The sequence below is a fragment of the Protopterus annectens genome, chromosome 10.part0, assembly GCF_019279795.1.
Source record: "Protopterus annectens isolate FY-2018-M chromosome 10.part0, PAN1.0, whole genome shotgun sequence".
In the NCBI taxonomy this organism is placed as follows: Eukaryota; Metazoa; Chordata; order Ceratodontiformes; family Protopteridae; genus Protopterus; species Protopterus annectens.
Genome location: NC_056744.1, coordinates 401,941,023 through 401,960,368, shown reverse-complemented (window position 1 = coordinate 401,960,368; position 19,346 = coordinate 401,941,023). Strand labels below are relative to the sequence as shown.

Below are 19,346 nucleotides of genomic sequence, written 5' to 3'. Positions count from 1 at the left end.
GTAACTATTTATTATAATAAAACATACCTGCAAGAGAAAAACATCCTTGAAGAGCAGAATCTGCTCCCGTTGGTATATTTTGTCAAATGACTAGACAGCAGTGACAAAGGACTGAGACGGACTTCTCTGAGAAACTGGTCTATACGTCTGGACTTACTTGTCATGGCCTGTTACTGTGTGACAGGGGAGGAAGTAAGAAGCCATGCTAATAAACTGCATAAGTTCTCACTTTCAGTTTGCAATCCCCATTTATTTTAAAGGGAAATTGTAGGTTGATTACTGTGTTAACACAATTAACATACTAATGAAATTAATTATACCTAAGATGTCCTGAAGGTGAAAAAGTTTTTTTTTTCTTTTTTAAACTAGATTCCGGCAAATTTTAAAATTAATAAATATGCAGAAATGGGTAATCTTGGCACCTGATGCTTTGGCCTTTGTTAAGGGTGCTGGGATAACTGTTACTCCCTATTTAATGGGACAAATGTGCCTTAGATATATACTTTTTCATATATTTCCATCAAATGTACTGTACTTGTAATCTGACTTCTCTTCTAGGTTATATATGACTAATATATGTGTAAAATAATTTTATGAATTGTGCTGCAGACAACATTGTCCTCGGCTTAACTGTTAGCTAAAATGGGTTCCATGGGCCGGTTCATTCACCAAGTTATCAAATAATCAAATGCATAAATGCATGGCAAGTAGGGATCAGGAAGGAAGCCAGTTCAGTAGCAAACAGGAATGGGATGGCTCAGGACTGAACGGACCCTGTAAATGGAAATGGCTTCTGGGATATGAGAAATCAACTCACCATTGCAGAATGAGCTACAGTGGAGGTTGAAATGTCAGATAGATGCAGCTTATCTTTCCTCTACACACAGAATTAGTTCAGGAATCAAACTTGTAATTCAGAATGGCTGCCCTTCAGTGCAAGCCATAAGATGATGTGAGGATACTCAAAAGCCCTCACTGGGTGCCATACAGTTGGAGCTTATATAGCCAGGTGAGCAGGTCAAATTGATGTTACTGTAGGCTGCCGTAACAATAACCTTGTCAGTTGTTTGACAGTTGTTGCAACTGTACAGATATTATCAAGCAAAGATTTCTTAGAATATGTAGTTATCGTCCTTGCAGAATGAGCTTCAGGTACATTAGATAATCGTTTGCATTTTGCACAGCAAAACGAGATGCAACATGACAGCTGCCCAGACAAGGTGACCATGGAGACTTTTTGATAAGCTTTGCCTAGTACAATGGAAACAAAAAGCCAGTCATTCTTTCTAATATTTTTGGTTCTTTCTTGGTAATATCTTAGTTGATGGTAGACTTCAAAGAAAGTCTAACAAATGCTCCCATGACTTAGAAAGAAGGACACTGGAAGAGTAACAAACTGGTTAAATTTAATTTCTGTAGCAAACCTGGGCGCAAAAGTTGGGTTAGTATGTAAACATACATGAGCTTATGAAAAAAATGATGCATGGTAGTTTTACTGTCAGAGCTCATTGCTCTGGATCCCTCCTCACTGATATGACTGCTACTAGAGAAAGGGCCTTCAAAGATAAGAAGTTTAGATCAACTCTGGCTGATGGACTGTAGAGAGGCAGCATCAAATTCTCCAAAGTAAGGCTGAAGTCCCATGGTGGTACAGGTTCTGAAAGCGAGGTCTCAACAGAAAAACATCTCAAAGGAAAGATTTACAGAGGTTTAACAATGCTAAGGAGGAAGAATTAACTCTGTGAAGAAAGTTCAAAATTGCCATAACTGTGGAATTGCTTGAACCCTTTTTAAATATGAGAACGAAAAAACTGCAGAACAGCTGAGATTGGGACAAGGAAAGGATCACACCCCTGACCAGTGGCCCATAATGCCCCTGACTGGATGCACTTCTGACTTTTTGCTCCTCCCCTCATAACTATAACAAAGCCAAGGCATCAAATTGAGGGCCATCCTGGTAAAGAGCCATGCCAACTTTGTAAGGATGTCTACCAACACTAAAGGTTTCCTCTGCACTGTCTCCAATCTTTTGGTGATTGATGCCAAGAACCTCAGCACCAAAAAGACCAGTGGTGAAGCTAATACTGGAGCTAAAAGGTCAGTAGTGAGTCTACAGTACTATATCTCTCCACCAAAGTTGGCATCAGCACAGCAGAAGACAGTTTCAGTGCCAAGAGCTCAACTTTTGACACTGATAGGGCACTGCAGGTGAGACTGACACTAACTGGCCCTAATGGTCTTCATTACAGAGAAACTCTGCACTGAAATCAATGATGTAGAAGAAAGGAGCAGCACCTGGAGTCAAACTCATGGCCAAAGCCAAAGTTGATGGCAGGTGGATCAGCTCTGAAACAATTGGTGCCAGAAATGGGCTCAGGATGCAGCAACAGACTGTGAAGAGGGAGGAAAACTTGTTCTTGCAATCCTGAAAATAGAGAGGGAAGAAAAAAATGCCAAACTCAATTGCTGCCTTGACTGGGTCCCTCACCATTTTGTCCCAGTCTACATGTAAAGAAATTCCACAGAGGGATCTACAGGAATGAAAAGATACAGTCAAGGAAGGTTTTGATTCTAAATAGCTAGATAACACTTTATCTGAGAAGAAACTATTTACTCTCTTTCTATGTGGCATGTCTTTAACCACCATGAATTCCAGTTGTAAAAAAACATATGTGGATGAACTCTGAATGACACTACTTCCTTGTCCAGCCCTGCTTTCAGGACAGGAAATATCTACATGTGCGCTTTAGGTACAAGGAAAGAAGCAATTGTATCCCTTACATTATCACTGTCCTCAGCCTTCCCTTTTGATTTCTTGCCCTTAGTCATGGCCAAAGAATCGCTAAGCAATAACCCTTTTAAAATAAGGTCACAGTTGTTCCACATTGTAAGGGTTTGTCATACATTCAGTGTTAATAATGTTTTTAACTTACAACAATGGTAATTAATGCTGAATAATTACATTAATTCATTAAAATGAATTTTTATAACTGTAAAACAACACATTTAACCATCCTGCGAGCTTCTTAGTTGATGTTGGTAGCTGGCTAGATAGATGTTAGCAAGTGTTCAACATTTTATCCACATGTTCTACATTATGAAAAGTATTATTCCACAGATGGAAGGTTGAAAGCTATTGGTGATTTGCATTTTTATTTTAGTCCTGTGGCCCCACACATACTTGGTTCCTGTAGGGAAGGTGGATTGTACAAAAGGTGCCATATCTAGGTGGTCCCTCACTTCTGAAGAGAAGTATGCCAGGAAATGATCCCGCCTATCAACCTCAAAGAAGGCTTACAGTTTCCTCAATCTCCATCAGAGCACCTCAAATGTGTGCAACCCTCTACCATAGGGAGGCAAGCAGGCAAATCAGCCTTTTCAGTTACTTTTGGTTTCATGTGCTCATTGAATCACATTTTGCAGCACACATGCCTACTCCTGACTCCTACAAATAAAAACCACAATAAAATCATGTTAGCCCAACACACTTCAGTGAAGTACAGTACAGTATGAGACATAAAAAAGCGTCACTTAAAACATTCACATATACTTTTAAATGACTGAAATGCATATTAGCCTAGCCCATTTTCAGTGCAGTACTATACAGATCCATTCACAAATACAGTTACTTAAAGAAAAATTACTATATGCTATTGAACAACTGAAATGCCCATATCTCAACATCGCCAAGGTACATAAACAGCACTGGAGAGAGAATGCAGATAAAAACATTGAAGAAAACAGCTAAGGAGAAAATGGTAGAAATATAAGACAGTTTCAGAGAGCATACTTCTGAATTAAAATCTCTTACATTGCTAGCAACTGCTTCTGTTTTCTCAGCTAGTCTATGTTGCAGCTTAAACTTTTTATCTAGTGAACCACAGGATCTGTAAGTAGTTTCTTCCTGAATATACAAGTATTCATCCATACCTGAAAATAGCCTAACTGCATTACTGAGACTGATGGGCTGTCCATCCTTAAGCCATGTTATAATGGGCAGTGGGATTCCAGAAGCTTCACAAGTCAGGACAACAGGATTCTTCACCACTACACTGATGTTCATAAGCACTCCAAGGTTATCACCAATTATACTCGGTGGAACTGAAAAACAAAATTAAAATAAAAATTCATAAACCAATGAATGCATATACCAAGTCATTTCACTGTCAATACACTAACTTTTGAAATGGTGGATGTTTGTTCTCTTATGTTTTTAACAGAAATCTTCCAGTAAGAAATAAACATAATCAGAAGAAAAAAATGGCACACATTTCTGGTCATACTGTGGTCGTATAAAGAAGTTATATACTTACCCTAACATTCCAAATGTTTTGTCCATTTTCATTCTTCCTCAACTTTTGGGTTCAGATCCGGCCCTTGGATCCAACTCGGTCATCACTAAAGCTCATGGCCACCAAAAACTCTCGAGCTCCTCTCCTACCCATAATGCACCAACCCTTAACATACCTCAGATCTTGCTTGCTGTCTTATATAAAGCAGAAAGAGTCCCTACAACGTTCTTAACAAAAAAGCCATATCTGGAGCTCAATATTAAGGACAGTGCTGTCCTTATAGCATCTTGTTCTTCAAGATGTCAATAATGGCAAAGGATGCGGATTGGTAGGTGGGAAGTTGAGGAAGAATGAAAATGGACAACACAGATGGAACGGTTTGGTAAGTACATAACTTACATCTGGAGCATTTCTCCCCGGGCCTCCGCTGAAAACAGGCTCTGTGGAACCTAGTCGGACATTCCTGGTCAACAAATGTTAAATAAAAATAAATAAATAACTTCTTTACCTGATGTTGTTAATTTTCTCTCTATCCTCAACTGTTGGGACAGAGTTCCCATCTACCTAAATTCCCGAGTGAACTCTAAGGAAGGATATGCCTGAGCACAGTTGAGCCAAAGGCTGCTCTTCCCCTCGAGACCAGATCTAGTCTGTAATGAGTATTAAAGGTATGAGGACCAGACCAAATTGCAGCTGCACAAATGTCATCTATGGAAGCTCTAGGAAGAAACACTGAAGAAGTAGTTATGAACCCACTCGAATGGGCTCTTAGAGGTCTTGGTAAGGACAGACCCGACTTGCTGTAAATAAATGATATGCAATCCGTCAGCCATCTGGCTAAGATCACCTTTACAACTGATTTTCCCAATTTAGAATCTGCAAAAGACACAAATAATTGATCTTTCTAAATTCTTTTGTCCTATGTAAGTAAAAATGTAATTGCCTGTGAACATCCAATAAATGTAACATTCACCAATTCAAACAATTCACCTTTGTTTGCAAATTTAGGAAATAAAACTGGCAAGTTAATAGACTGATTGATAGTAAAGATGCATTGATACATAAAGGGACTCTATCATTGTGAAAGATCACGTAGGGAGGTTTACATGACAATATTTGAAGTTCTGAAATTCTTCTAATACAGGTAATAGCCACTAGAAAAGATAGCTTTCCAGATCAGATACTTAAGAATGCATTTTGTTGCTGGTTCAAAGGAGAAATGAGTCAAGGCATGCAGTACTAAGTTCAAATCACATGGTAGAGTATGGTCTTTATTATTGTGGTCTTAGAAGGAGTGTACCTCTCAAAAATGCTTTACAAAGTTTAGAAGAGGCAAGAGAAGAATTTTCAAATCCAACGTGAAAATTAGAGATTGTTGCTAAATGAACTTTAATGGCTGAGGAACTAGCTCCTTCATTAAAAACTGATGCAAAAAGTGAAGAACACATTGCACAGGAGCTGAGAAGGGCTCAATACATTTTTGTTGTGTCCAGGAAACAAACCTGTTCCATTTACATCTATAAAGTTTTCTCGTAGAAGCTTTATTGGAATTGGAGAAACCACACTGCTAGCTTGAGGTTTGAGATGACTGGGTGAATCATGCCTGTTGGATGAGACAGATGGTCTGGAATCAGGTCCAAAATCCAAGGTGGGTAGATTAGATGAGGCCAAAGAAAGGGGAACCAAATTTGTCAAGGCCAATAAGGAATAATGAGGATGACTTTGCTCTTCCACCAGGCAGCTTTCTGTAGGAATTTGGGAATTACGGGAGTAGGAGTTAGGCATAAAGAAAACTGGCAGGCCAATTATAGAGTACAGTGTCCCTTGGTAATTCCCCTGATAGGGGACTCAGGGTAAAGAAGCTGCTGAATTTGTTTATGGGAAATGCAAAAAGATTGCAGTAAGGTTGGTACCACTGACAAAAAATCATGTCCGTCACTTTCTTGTTGAGAGACCACTCAAGAGGTAGAAAAATGGACCTGCTCAATTTGCCATCATAATGGACTTCTCTGGAATTTGCATTGCTATCAGAAACCAGTTGAATGAGATCCCCCATTGCCACACTCGACACAATGGATAAGATCTGGTTCCTTCTTGTTTGTTGAGCTACCAAACTACTGACATATTGTCTGTTTGAATCACAACAGTCCCTAAAGGGAGAGCATCTTGGAAGGCTTGCAATGCTGAGAGCACTGCTCCTCATCTCTAGGACACTGACATGCAAATTGTCTTCTTCAGGAGACTAGATGTCTTGGACTGGTTTTCTCCAGGAAGTGACCCCCCCCCCACAATCTGGGAAGTGTCCATGGTCACTATGGCTTTGGGTTGAGGGAGAATGAAAGAGCAACCTTGAACCTGATCTGATCGAATCCACTACCAAAGGTATTTCTTGCATGCCTGAGTTATTATCTCTGCTGATATGTCCTGGAATTGACCACTGTGTTGCTAGCATCCACTGGAGAATTCTCATATGAGACCTTGCTATAGGGACTAAGATAATGGCAGCTGACACAGACCCCAGGGTTTGAAGAATTAAGCAGGCTGAAATTTTGGCATTGTGAATTATTCTTCTGACCTTGAACCTGGTAGCCTGTACTCTTGAGACAGGAAGAGAAGCTGTCACTGAAATTTTGTTGAAGATTGCTCCTATTCCAAGGTTGGAGTTGGTTGTAATAGAGATTTCTTGTAATTTATGGTTATCCCCAGATGAGAACAGGTCTGGATCACTTGACCTCTTGTTAGTAATAGCAGATGCCTGGTTGGGGTGGTAATGAGCCAGTCATCTATATACGGAAACACCTGGAATCCCTGCAGTCTTAAGTGAGCCACTACTACTGCCATGCATTTGGTGAACACCCTGCGGGCTGTGGTGAAACCAAAGGGCAGTGCTTTGAAATGATGGTGACTGGCTCCCAGGTGGAAAAGTAAATACCTTCTGGATTGTCTATTTATTTTTATATGATAGTATGCATCCTGAAGGTCTATCAAGCACACCCAGCTGTCCTTGCCCCAAAAAGGTAGAATGATTTAAAACATGGCCATCCAAAACTTTGCACGTCAAACTGATTTGATCAATTAACTGAGATCCAGAACTGATCTCCGGTCCCCTGTTTTCTTTGGCACTAAAAAGAATCTTGAGTAAGTTCCGGATTCTAACTGGTTTGGTGGGACCTCTTGGATGACTTTTTTTACTAGCTACTTTTGTATTTCTATTGCTGCTTGTTTCCTGGGTGGAACATCCAGAATACTGCATAAAGTTGAAGGTGACAGGTAAAAGGGAATTATAGAACCTCTGGAAATAATTCTCTGCACCCAAGTATCTCTTGTTAAATCTAGCCAAGCTCTCTGGTGCAGAGAACGTTGACCCTCAACTGCCACAGAGGGGACAATCAGGCTTCCTTTCAGAAGCGCTGATAGGGTGTGTCAGAGAAATAATCTCTGAACCTCTGGTTTTATGGGCCTCTTCTGCCACGTGGACAGCATCATCCATTAGAGTTCTCCCCTCTGCCCTAGGGAACTATCTCCACATGAGACCTGGAAAGGGCCCTGGGACTTTCTGAATCACAATTTCTGACCACCTTGTTGATTCCTAGAAAAGGATCTTTGAGGGGGTGAAAAATGTATGCCCAATGCAGAGAGGGTCTTCCCATCTTTCTTACATTTGGAGAGTGTGTCTTTCACTTTTGGTCCAAACAAACTGCTGTCAAAGGGAGCATTGATGAATGAGGACTTGAAAGGCTCCACAAAATCACATAAGCTCATCCATGCAAGCCTCCTAATGGATATGCCTGAACTTGATGCCCTTGAGGCACCGTTAAGCCTCATGGATGAATCTGAAATGGACTGGAGGGTAGCTAACAAAGTCCAAAGAAAACTGAGCCTCAGCAGTAATGGTCCCTGAAAGGGATTTTGAAAGTTATTACATCAAAATCCCTTTGTAGTCTTGTAAAATGTGCCAAAAAGTTCAGTGTCCTAAGAGCAAAGGTCACTGAAACATAGGCACCCCAAACCTGTCCATCACTCTAGACTCCTTGTTAGAGGGATGGACAGAGGAACTTTACTCTGCAGGTTCCTTTTTAGTGGCCACCACCATGACCATGGCATCCAATGGCACCCCCCCCCCTTATTCCAGAATTCCTTCCCGACAGGTGAAGCCAGAATCTGATCTGGCATCTTAAGGATTCACTAAAATGAGTCAAGTTCTTTCCACCCCTATCAAGAGACCAAATCAATGAGCTTGTCTATAGGCAGAGTAACCCAGGAGGTAGACGGGCCAGCTCCAAAGGTTCCAGAAATACTGATTCCTCCAGTGAAGGGTTGGTGGAGGTCACACCACATCTCTGTTTAAGAATCTCAAGAATGTCTCCAAATGAGATGCCTTCCAGAGGTGATCGTGGGTACCCTTCTTCCTCATCACAATCAGTATCCTCAGTGACTGACTCTTCTGGAGAGTCCAAGTGTGTCCTTTTGTACTTTCTCTTCTGAGGAACTTCCGAGGTGGGATGATCTGGTAAAGTGTCAGAAGAAATTGTAATACTCTGCTGGGTGGTCTGGTGGCCTTGAGCTGGCTGCCCCTGTGGTGTAAAATGATGTGCCTCCATGCGCAGAGACATCAGGGAACTGGGATGAAGGTCTGAAGGCATTGGATCTGTCTGTCCATCCTATCAGAACAGAAAACACACTCTTCAAAACCTCTAAGGCAGACTGCCCTGGAGAGAAAGAAGACAGTGGCTCTGAGAAGATAGGCTTCTGGACCACTGCCTCCCTCTCCCCAGACAGTAATCCCTCAGAGGCAGAAACTGGAGCTGAGCTATCCAATGCCAAAGCTCTGAGGGGCAGAGATGGTTCCAAAAACCTCAGAGATGACTCCAACACCTTAGATCCGACAAAGTAGCTTCAGCTCTGGAGCCGGCATGTTCAAAGTAGTCTTCAGATCCAAAGATAAAGGTATCTTGGGATCCGAGCCAGATGGACCCAGAAGATTTGGATCCAAGTATTCTGAAACAACCAGTGGGATCAGAGAAGGAGTGGTGTAAGAGATGGATGGGTTCTCTGACCCAAAGGGGTAGGAGTCGGGAGAACTCTCATCTGAATCTTCCTCATCATCTTGTCCACATCTTCCTCAGTTAGACTCCTAGAAGAATGAGATGAAGCAAGGGACAGTGACCTTGAATGGTGTCTCTTTAGGAAGGGGTGGGGACCCTAGAAGGGACAGGACCCAATTTTGGAGAATATCTACTCCTCAGTAGAATCTTTGGATAACAAGAACTTCGATCTGAACATTTTTTCGCCAGATCCAAAGGTGAAAAGAACTGAGCAGACTTCGGATCAGTTTCAGACGTTTTATTCGGTGGCTCCGATGAAGACAAGGAAAAAATAGATGGCCTTGGAGACTTACTCAAGGTCTCCTTAATTTTTGTGAGATGGAGTCCCAAAGATAGTGTCTCCAAACAAGGATGGAAGCAAACCTTTCAATATTAATTTAAGTTTTCTATCTGCTAAGGGTCTTGGATTGAAATTTTGCATGTACTACAATCCTCTTGCAAATGTTTATGGCCTAAATAATATATACATAAAGGGTGGGCATCAGATAAGGGTAACTTATGTCCACATGGACGGTGACTTTTCAGACATAATGAATTTTAAAGAAGAAAATATAGAGGGGGAAAGATTTTTTATATACAGAAGGAAAAGAAGAAAACAGGAGAAATACTAACAATGGTAAAAAGAATTACACGGATGTCTACTCTAGAAATAAAAGTAATGTAAAAAGTACGGGAAGAATATTACCAGCACTGGTATTTAAGAGTTACACCGAGTGTAAAACGAAGGATATAAATTTACAAATATAGAAAGGAAATACTTACCTTAACCAAGTGCTAAAGAGTTCAGGCTAACCACGTTTTTCGTGAAAATCAGCAAACAAGATTTGTGGTATGTTAGAGGTTGGTGCATTATGGGTAGAGGAGGAGCGCAAGAGCTTTTGGTGACCTCAAGCTTTAGTAAAGGCCAAGTCAGATCCGAGAGCTAGATCCGAACTCAACAGTTGACGATAGAATGAAAATTGACAACATCAGGTCATACCATTATATATTACTGCTAGGTAGCAAAAAACATAGCTATAAAATAAAGAAACAAAAGTACATCTGCTCTACATTCTTCTGTCACTAACAGCTGAACATTATTTTATGCAATGGAAATGGCAGTGCAGCATAATGGGTCTATATTAGCAAATCGAAATGTCACTTACCTGAACACCTAATGATTTACACATAATCATTGAACTTCAAAAACTAAGAACGGCCACATAATCAAAATTTTCCCAGGGGACCCCAGCTTAATTATGAAACAATGAAGTTTACATAAACCTGCCTGTTATTGGCAGCTCACTCACTGAGCAATCAGGATTTCTGTCTGTACTACAGTGATCTGGATTCAATAACAAGCTTAACACAATGGGGGGGGGGCAATTGGGAAGTAAAGCCTGGAGGAGCTATAGAGCTTCTGTAATTACCAGTAAAGGCTTGAAAGCTCACTTTGCCCCATACTAGATATGCCTCAACTCCTTCATGTACAAATACCTTTAGTAACCCCCCTTCTACTTTAAAAGTATCACCAATCAGGATGTTTCATACTATTAGTCAATCTGAACTATAATTCCATAGATGACTCTCTCACTACACATCCAAAGCTGTTAAGACTAGGTAGTCAAACACTAATGTCATACTCTTGCCTTTATTTACAGTCTCTCTCTCACTATTGGTACAATTCCTAATAGATTCAAGCATACCCTCTTGTCCAACTGCCCAAAGTTCTATCTTCTATCACCAGCATCTGTCTCTAAACAACAGTCAACCTTTGCCCACCTGGAGAAGTACTCAAATATAATCTACATCCAAAATTTGGACTATATCAAAACATATTATATTTTGGTTGATTGGCAACATGGGTTTCACACTGTCTCACTAACTATACATATGTATATATGTGTGTGTGTATATATATATATATATATATATATATATATATATATGTGTGTGTGTGTGTTATATATATATATATATATATACACACACACACACACACACACACACACACACACACACACACACACACACACACACACACTATCTGGTCTACTGACTGAACCAAATGTGCTTGGTCAAACACATAAATTAAACAAATATTCTCAAAAAGACCAGCACAAAATTCCACCATGGATTAATTATTGTTCCACAAAAATCAGAACAGTATGGCAGAAAGATGCATTAAAACAGAAGACCGGTTTCGCCCATTAGCATCATCATTGGATGATGTCCGAAATTGGACAGGTATGACATCTGGGATAATTTGATGGCACCATTAGGTGTAAAAGCTCATGAGATAAGAGCTTTTATTCTTATTTATACAGACATCTTGTAGCATTGTATTTGAGACTGGTTTTGTCATGGAAAGATTTTGGAGAGAGTATGAAAAGAAAAAGAACTGCAATCCCTGCAATTCTTATGTGGTTAAAGCATTTCACAGGCAGACATTTAAGTAAACTGTGTAAAGAAGTTACAGACATCAATAAAGTTTTTAATAATAGAGGATTATTATTATAGGTGGATGGAATTGTCCTATTGTATTGAAAATGTAAAAAGAGAAAATTGCTCATATTCCTAGTAAGATAAGTATAGAAGGAAATAAGGCTGTTGTAAAATATTGGGGTCAACACAAAACATGCTTTTTATGTGAGAAGGATGATCATTTGATAAGTAATTGTGATAAAACGAAATGTTATATCTGTGGGGAAGCAGGTCATGATAATAAATGTGAATGGAAATGTTATAAATGTAACAAAATTGGGGATCTATCGGACAAGTATAGTATAGAATTCAAAAATAATGCAGATGACAGAACTGCTGAAACAGGTCACAATATCTTTAAAGTATTTTTGTCTCAGTCATACACGAGACTTCTTCAGAATGTTTAAAAACTACAATCATTCAACTCTTAAAACTTACCAATTAGTCACATGACATATTCTAACCAATCGGAAATACAAACCACAATCAGTAACCATGGAAATCACCCAGCTACTACAATTCATTACATAAAAACATAAACTATCATATTAAACATATAAAAAGCTACATTTTTTAGAATAACCTTTTCCCTTTCATATTACATCCACTAAAATTCAAAGGAACCCCAACAATGTTAATTTTAAAATACGATTGATGGAAACCATTCCATTCAAACTGGGGATTTGCATAGCATTCATTTTAATTGACCAATACAGTTCTCGGTACGTTAACCATAAATCAGTTGCACCTCCTCCGGGGTTTGAAACAGGTTTCTCAATAACAAAATTAAAAATTTATGATCTGTGTGTTCACTTACATGTTTTGCAAGGGCATTGTTGTTATTTAATCTGTTAATGTGATTCAAGTGTTCATATATCTTATCTTTAAAATGTTTAGTTGTCTTGCCAATATAAAAAACATCAACATTTTGGCACAATGCAGCATATACCAATCCTTTCGTTTTACAACTGCATTTAAAGTCAGGCTGAATTTTCATATCCCTAAGTTTTACAGAGGTATACTCTAATATATACTTACAATGGCTGCAACTTCCACATTTGTAAAGTGCCACTTCTGCTATCAATATGCCCTTTGTTCTTCGAACCAGCTAATTCCACCATATCTTTTATACACACTCCTTTCTTGGCCACAAACCTAGGAAACTGACCTAACTCCTTCTTCAATCCAAAATGATCAACAGCAGCCCAGTTCTTAGAAATACATCTTTGAATTTCCACATAATCAACATTGCATGTTGTTAAAGTCTCATGTACAACTTTGAGACTAAAGCACTTAATTAAAGATAATGGGACCTGTTACAGGAGTTCTGTCATCCACATTATTTTTGAATTTTAAGTTTATTTGTGCATTTGTGGTGGTTACTAGTTTATTTCTGCAGCTGAAATACCATCTGTGGCTGGGATTTTGCAATGTTGTGATGATAGACAGCTGTTATAGATACTTTTACTTCCACCATGAATAATTTAAGTATTTTAGTCCAACAACTGTCAGACAACAACAGAATATGTCTGGATATGAAGCATGTTTGGTTTGGATGGTTGGAGAGTGCTTCATTCTGGGTGTAATAGGCATAGTGATGAACAAGAAGTTTCATTTATCACTCCAGGTCAACGTTAGTAGCCAAGCCCAGCAGTAAATTCAATAGTGATGAGCGAACTTTAGGGACTGAAGGAAGATCAGGTAATGCCTTTAATATCACTGACTGGTTTAATAAAAAGATTCAATTTACCTCCTTAATCCCTAGATCTAATGGGAGCTTGGACACACAACTGAAACAACTGGAGAAATTAGTACTTAAGTACAGGAAGCTACAGATTGAGAATAGCTACCTGAAAGAAAATATAAAACTGGGTAGGGTCCCCAAAAGTCTATGATGCTGGAAATATCCAGTGGGTTTAATTATGGGCTCAATGCTAGATAAAGAATTGTTACCACTATTTGATAGGAATGGATGTGAATTCATGGATATTTTAATCAAGGACAATTTAAGAACTACTAAGATTCTTGCTAAAAGACAAGATTCACCCATTACAAATTACTTATTATATCAGCAAATTAAAAACAGACATTGTGACATTTTTTAGCAAGTGCATTCTATGATGATGGGAATACAAAATAAAAATGCACAAAAACTGGTTAGGGACAACGATGATTATGAGAGTGGTAAAGCATATCCTGATCCAGGCTTGGAATGAGGATGGGGATTGGTTGACTGCAAACCGTAGGGTCATTAATAATGTGGAAGATTTGGGAGAGTCTGGGTCATCTTCGAATTCAGCTGATCCTATGGACCAGCCCCTTCAATTGAGAAGGTCTGAAAGAATTCATTCCAAACAGACATCCCATCCAACACAAGAGAGGGAACCTTGGAAGTCATGAGAAATACATACCTTGGGTAGGAACAGGAACTACAATCAGCAACATCCCCGCAACTGGCGGAGATGACTATGTGTAATAGAGAAGGGGACTTTAACATTTACAAATTTAGTCATGTGACTATAAATTAATTTTTGTGGACATTTTTTTTCTAAAGGGTTTACTTATTTATTACTATAATTATTCAGGAACTATTAAAGATAATTTCTTCTAAAATATAGCTAGGGAATGGGATAAAATTAAAGTAGGGTTTAAAAATAGGGTACAAATAAAAGAAAGGGAGATATGGTTAAGAAGTAACAAAAATTATTTATAGTGATTGACAAATGTTAAAGTACTGCAGAATAGAGGGAATCTCATAGAACAAAAAGAGGAGCAACTGCAGAATGCTAAACAGAAGATAAGGGATTACCTCGATAATATGTATGAGTTTATAAAGATTGCTCGTAAGAAACTCCTTTATGATCATAACTCTAGAGCACAAAAACTTTTAGCACAATGACTCAGGCAAAATAAAGTAGAAAGGGTTGTCCTCAAGCTTAAGGAGCCTATAACAAGGAAGATAACAAGAGATCCTGTAGGGGTATTAGAAATATTTTGGAAATTCTATGATAGTCTGTATAAAGCAGAGAAACATGGAAATCAAGAAAAGGTACAAATGGAAATGTCTATGGAAGAATTAAATATGCCAAGGTTAGAGGCACAGGAGGCTTAATTGCTAACAGTTAAGATAGGAGCAGATGAGATAAAAATTGCGATGTATAACCAATTTACAGGAAGGTCCCCAGGAACAGATGGTATTCCTGTGAAAGTTTGGAAGTTAGGAGGGAAAAAACTGATAAAGATCTGGAATGTTTTGTTTAACAGTATATTAAGAGGAGAAGTACCAACATCCTGGAAGAAAGCAGTGGTAGCTGTAATACCTAAAGAGGGTAAAGATCCAGCTTCATACAGGCCCATTTCAATACTAAACCATGATTACAAAATGTTCAAGTCTATAATGGCTAAAAGAATGACAAAAGTAATGCCAAATTGATAGATATGGATCAATGTGGTTTTGTGGAGGGGCACAAACATTTTACAACATTAACAGAACACTGATGATCCAGAGGGAAGCAGAATGTAAGAAAAAACATTGCCCATTGTTGTTGGTGGGTCTTAATTCAGAAAAAGCATGTGATACAGTAAGCTGGGACTTTATGAGCAGGGCAATGGAAGCATTTGCATTTCCTGAAAACATTATAAGGTTGATTAGGAGGATATATGAGGGATTGGAAGTGAAAATTAAAGTGGGTGGGGTCCTTTGTAATAATTTCTGCTTGAGCAGAGGAACCAGGTAGGGATGTCCTCTTTCCCCTTTACTTGCATTATATTTAGAACCACTGGCAAAAAAAATAATGGACTTAGAAATTCAAGGATAAGATTGGTATGGTAGTCAAGAGCAGCCGGCTCTATTTGCAGATTATATTATTTTGTAACTGACAAAACCAGAAAGAGACATTACAGTGTTGTGGAACATTTTGAGACAGTTTCAAATTTCAAATTAATAAAGGTAAAACAAAGGCAATAGCAGTAAATTATGTACCTACACATGAACTGTTTCAGCAGTATCCTTATTTAAGGGGACATGATAAAATGAAGTATTTAGAAGTATGAATTAAAAATGATTCTAGTCTGGCAATGTGGGAAGAGACTAAACAAAAGATAATACAAAAACTGGTAAAATGGAAGCTTTGTTATATGGATATGGATAGTAATATACAAGCAGTCAAAATGTTTTTAATCCCCTTAGTCTTAAACACAGATCAGGCATATTTTTATCAATCAGATGAGAAGTTGTGTCAGTTAATAAAGAGCTGAAGGACTTTATCTGGGAGGGGAAGACAGCAAGAGTCCAGCAGGATAACCTGATTCTTCCAGTAGAACAAGGCAGATTGGGATTACTCAATTTGAAGTGGTATTTTACAGCTACACAGTTAAGGCTCCTACACATAGCAAAAGCAAAAAATTACAATATAACTATCACTCAAAGTAGAAAGGGATGTTGTTGAAACAGGATGGAAGCTCAAGAAACAAGAAGAGCCTGGGATTTTGGATGCAGGCCTTTAAGAAGAAAACAATAATCATACATAAGTAGCAGAAAGTATTCTAAGAACTATGCCAACACAGGAATGGAGAAAGGAGATTCTGACGATAGGGATGACTGCAATTAGGGATACAGACAATAGGCAAAAGGATGCTGTAATTTGTTGGAGAAAACTGGCAAAGGATCCATGGTATTGGGAGCAACTAACTAGAGAGGGAAAAATGATAGAATGGGAAGATGCCAAGAATTTATTTGGACTGCAGGTTAAAGATTGCCTTTGCTATCAAGGATCGATATCAGAGTATAGGCAAACAGAAAGAAATATGAGGCCACTAAATGAAAGACCTGCACTGGTAGAGTTTTTAGTAGAATTTAGAATAGAAGCTGCCATTAGAAAAAGAAGTAAGTAGTACTGCATATAAAATATTGCACGATAGCTATAAGAATCAGAGGAGGCTAGAAAGGATTGGGAAGAGAGACTGGATAAGTAATTCACAAACAATGGACGGATATTAGTATGTCTCCCAAATATGCACAAAATCTAGAAGATTTATGCTTTTTGCTTAGAAATGTTTACATAGATATTTTCATACCCCAAGCAGACTCCAGAGAATTTTTCCTCAGGTAGACAGCAAATGTTGGAGGTGGGAAGAATGAGGTAATTAGGAACATATTTTCTGGGAATGCAGTGAGTTGGCTGGGTGGGCTGATTGGTCTGACAAGGGAGATGATTTTTCTGACCTACAATACAGAATCAGAATTGCCTAGACATGGTAAGGCCTTGCTGTCTCTCATTATGGTGACTGCGACAAAAGCAATTACTACAACATGGAAATCAAAATCTAAAGCAACTATACTAGAAGTAGTGAATACAGTAACAGAGATAAAACAACTGGAATCGAGATCTTTAGAGAAAGGTAGGAGCAAACTATATAGGAAAAAATTAGAACTGTGGGGACAATACATACAGAGGAGGAATGAGGTTTAAAAAAGGTGGGACTTAAATGAGCTACGTAATGTTTGAATGAAAATGACTGGGTAGATTATAAGTGATATATAATGTTTGCAACTGGGAGTGTATCATTATGGTTTGTGATGTAAAATGTTTGCAACAAGGATTGTGTTGGTGTGGTTTGTTTTCATTTACATAAATGTATGATTGCTTATGTTGTAAGTGATGGTTCAGTAAAGATGTTTCTTGTTTAAAAAGGGTCAGGAACTGAATAATTTATGTAATGTTACTTAAGTTATACGATATATAGCAATATATGTGAAGCATAATGTTTGTTAATTGTAACTTGTTAATACAGTTTGATTACTTTCATATAAATGTAACTATGTCACAAGTAATAATTCAGTAAAGGTGTTTGAAAAAATACAGGCGGAGGAGTGTCCATATTCATTAAGGATATCTACACCTCCAGGCTAGTTGCTCAGCATAATGCATCCAAGATTATCCAAGTGCAACTAACTCTGGGCAAGACCGCAATCCAAATTGTAGCTTGCTACAGATCCCATACCATGCCCCAAGATTCCCACTCCTCATTTCTTGATACACTGGAAAATATTATGGTACAACCTAACACCCTAATAATGGGCGATTTCAACTACCCCACCATTAACTGGGAAAACTACGTATGTACCAACTCTTGTGCTCAACGTTTTCTGGAATTTATAAATTCCAACGCCTTGGATCAACTTATCCACACCCCCACCAGGGGCAGCAATATCCTAGACTTGGTCATTACCAACATGGGCAACCGGTGTTCCACACCAGAGGTCAATTCCTCATTGGTCAGATCCGACCACAAGCAAATCACCCTAGACATCCACAACCCACCCCCCATTAGGGAAACCACCATAAAAAATTTCTCCAAAGCCAACTTCACGCTTCTTAAGACAGAAGTGGCAAACTTCACAACACCCATGCTGACGGACAATAGAGGTACGACTGCTGAATCCTATACAATTGCATGGATCGTGCAATTTCTAACAGAACCAAGATGCTATCCTCCAAAAAAAGGAAGCCAATCTGGTGGTCCCCTGCCATAAAACAACTCTACAACAGAAGAAAGAAACTGTTGCAAAAAAGAGTAAAATCCCATGAACTCCGTGGTCAGCCTCAGTAAGAAGTTGAGATCCCTCATAAAATCCTCCAAAGCTAGTTACGAAAACAAAATCGCCACTGATTCTAAAGACAACCACAAACCAACCTACAGCAATGTCAAGAATCTCAATGGCAACACTCAGATCTGCTCTGAGGTACAGCACAATGGCACTAAATATATAGAACCAACTGATATTGCTAACATCCTAGCAGATAGGTTCAGTGCTAACTTTACCACTCTCTCATCCCCTAAAGGGCCCATCTCTACACTGGAAGAATGCAAAGTTCCTGTAATCACAGCTGCACAGGTCAAAAACACACTCTCCAAAGCCAAGAACACAGCATCCGTGGGACATGACAACATCCCAGGCTGCGTTCTACATGAACTATAGAACGAACTGGCACCCCACCTAAATACTATGTTCAATCATAGCCTCACCTCACTCTTTGTGCCCACTGAATGGCACACAGCAATGGTTATCCCACTCCACAAAGGGGGAGCCACCACAGACCCTGGGAACTGCCGTGCCATTAGCCTGATGATCCTGGTCTGCAAGGCTATGGAACGCATCGTCATGGAATTTATAACAATGACATTGGTAATCTCCAAACTCTGGACCCTACCCAGTTTGGGTTTGTAAAAGGCAGATCATGTCTCTTAAACCTGATAGACTTCTTTGAAGCTGTCATCAAAGCCGTAGATGAGGGTAAGGTGGTCCACACAGCCTATCTAGATCTCGCCAAGGCTTTCAACACCATCCCCCACTCTGGAATTATAGATAAACTCAATAAACTAGGTATAAATCCCTATGCCACAAGATGGGTTGCCAACTGGCTCACTGAGAGAACCCACACTATGAAAGCAGCAGACACTAAATCCAACTTCAGACCAGTGA

At 39.0% G+C, this 19,346-nt stretch overlaps 1 protein-coding gene across 1 annotated transcript in view; it reads right to left on the bottom strand.

The window, feature by feature from the left end:
- Window positions 1–19,346, bottom strand: part of HMCN1 (hemicentin 1) — a 5,606,893-nt gene that overhangs the window by 2,076,300 nt on the left and 3,511,247 nt on the right. The window contains exon 46 of the mRNA XM_044085314.1: window positions 3,931–4,101. Coding sequence (XP_043941249.1) covers window positions 3,931–4,101 — 171 coding nt within the window. The remainder of the gene's footprint in view (window positions 1–3,930; window positions 4,102–19,346) is intronic.